This window comes from Rhincodon typus, chromosome 35 (assembly GCF_021869965.1).
Source record: "Rhincodon typus isolate 14 chromosome 35, sRhiTyp1.1, whole genome shotgun sequence".
Taxonomy (NCBI): Eukaryota; Metazoa; Chordata; class Chondrichthyes; order Orectolobiformes; family Rhincodontidae; genus Rhincodon; species Rhincodon typus.
Window position 1 is genome coordinate 13,125,215 of NC_063366.1, and position 745 is coordinate 13,125,959.

The 745-nt window shown below is 61.9% G+C and overlaps 1 protein-coding gene across 1 annotated transcript in view; it reads left to right on the plus strand.

Annotated features, from left to right (window-relative positions):
* vars2 (valyl-tRNA synthetase 2, mitochondrial) overlaps positions 1-745 on the plus strand; it is a 23,765-nt gene that overhangs the window by 21,139 nt on the left and 1,881 nt on the right. The window contains exon 16 of the mRNA XM_048616519.1: positions 213-422. Within this exon, the coding sequence (XP_048472476.1) occupies positions 213-422 (210 nt within the window). The remainder of the gene's footprint in view (positions 1-212; positions 423-745) is intronic.

Genomic DNA, 745 nt, shown 5'->3' on the forward strand with positions numbered 1-745 from the left:
CTCTCTCTCTCTCTCTCTCTCTCTCCCCCTCTCCCTCTCTCCCTCTCCCTCTCTGTCACACCCCCAATCTCTCACTGTCTGTCTCTCTGACTCTCTCTCCCCCACCCTCTCTCTCTCTCCCTCCGTCTGTGTCTCTCCCCACCTCCCTCCCTGTCTCCCCACCTCCCTCCCTCTCTCTGACCTTGCTGACCCCCCCTGTCTCTCTGTATTAGGAATGTGTGAAGCCTGTCCTACAGTGTGGGGAGCCCTGTCACCAGGACACGGTCAGGCAGGTTCTGTACGTCTGCACAGAGCAGGCCCTGCTGCTGCTCTCTCCCTTCATGCCGTTCCTGACCGAGGAGCTTTGGCAGAGGTTACCATGTCGCCAGCAGCCCCGAGAGCCCAGTATCTGTGTCAGCCGCTACCCAACTCTCACACAGCTGGTATGTTGGGGTAGAGGGGTACCTGGGGCATGCGGGGAGGGGAGGGTGGGTAACTCGGTGGGGTCTGTCCTGGGTACACTTAGTGAGGAGGGGGGTTGGGGTGCCGGATCAGAAGGCTTTGGGGGTGTGGGGGGTGCCAGGCGCCGGGCGAGCCGGGTCTGTGATGGGTTGGGACGGTTGAGCTGAGTCAGTGACAGTATTGGAGGGGGGGAGGCGAGTCAGTGGGTTTTGGGGAGGGAGGGCTGGTGGGCCAGGTCAGTGATGGGTTGGTTGGGTGGGATTAGCCAAGTCAGTGATGGTGAAAGGGGTGGTGGTGGGGGGGG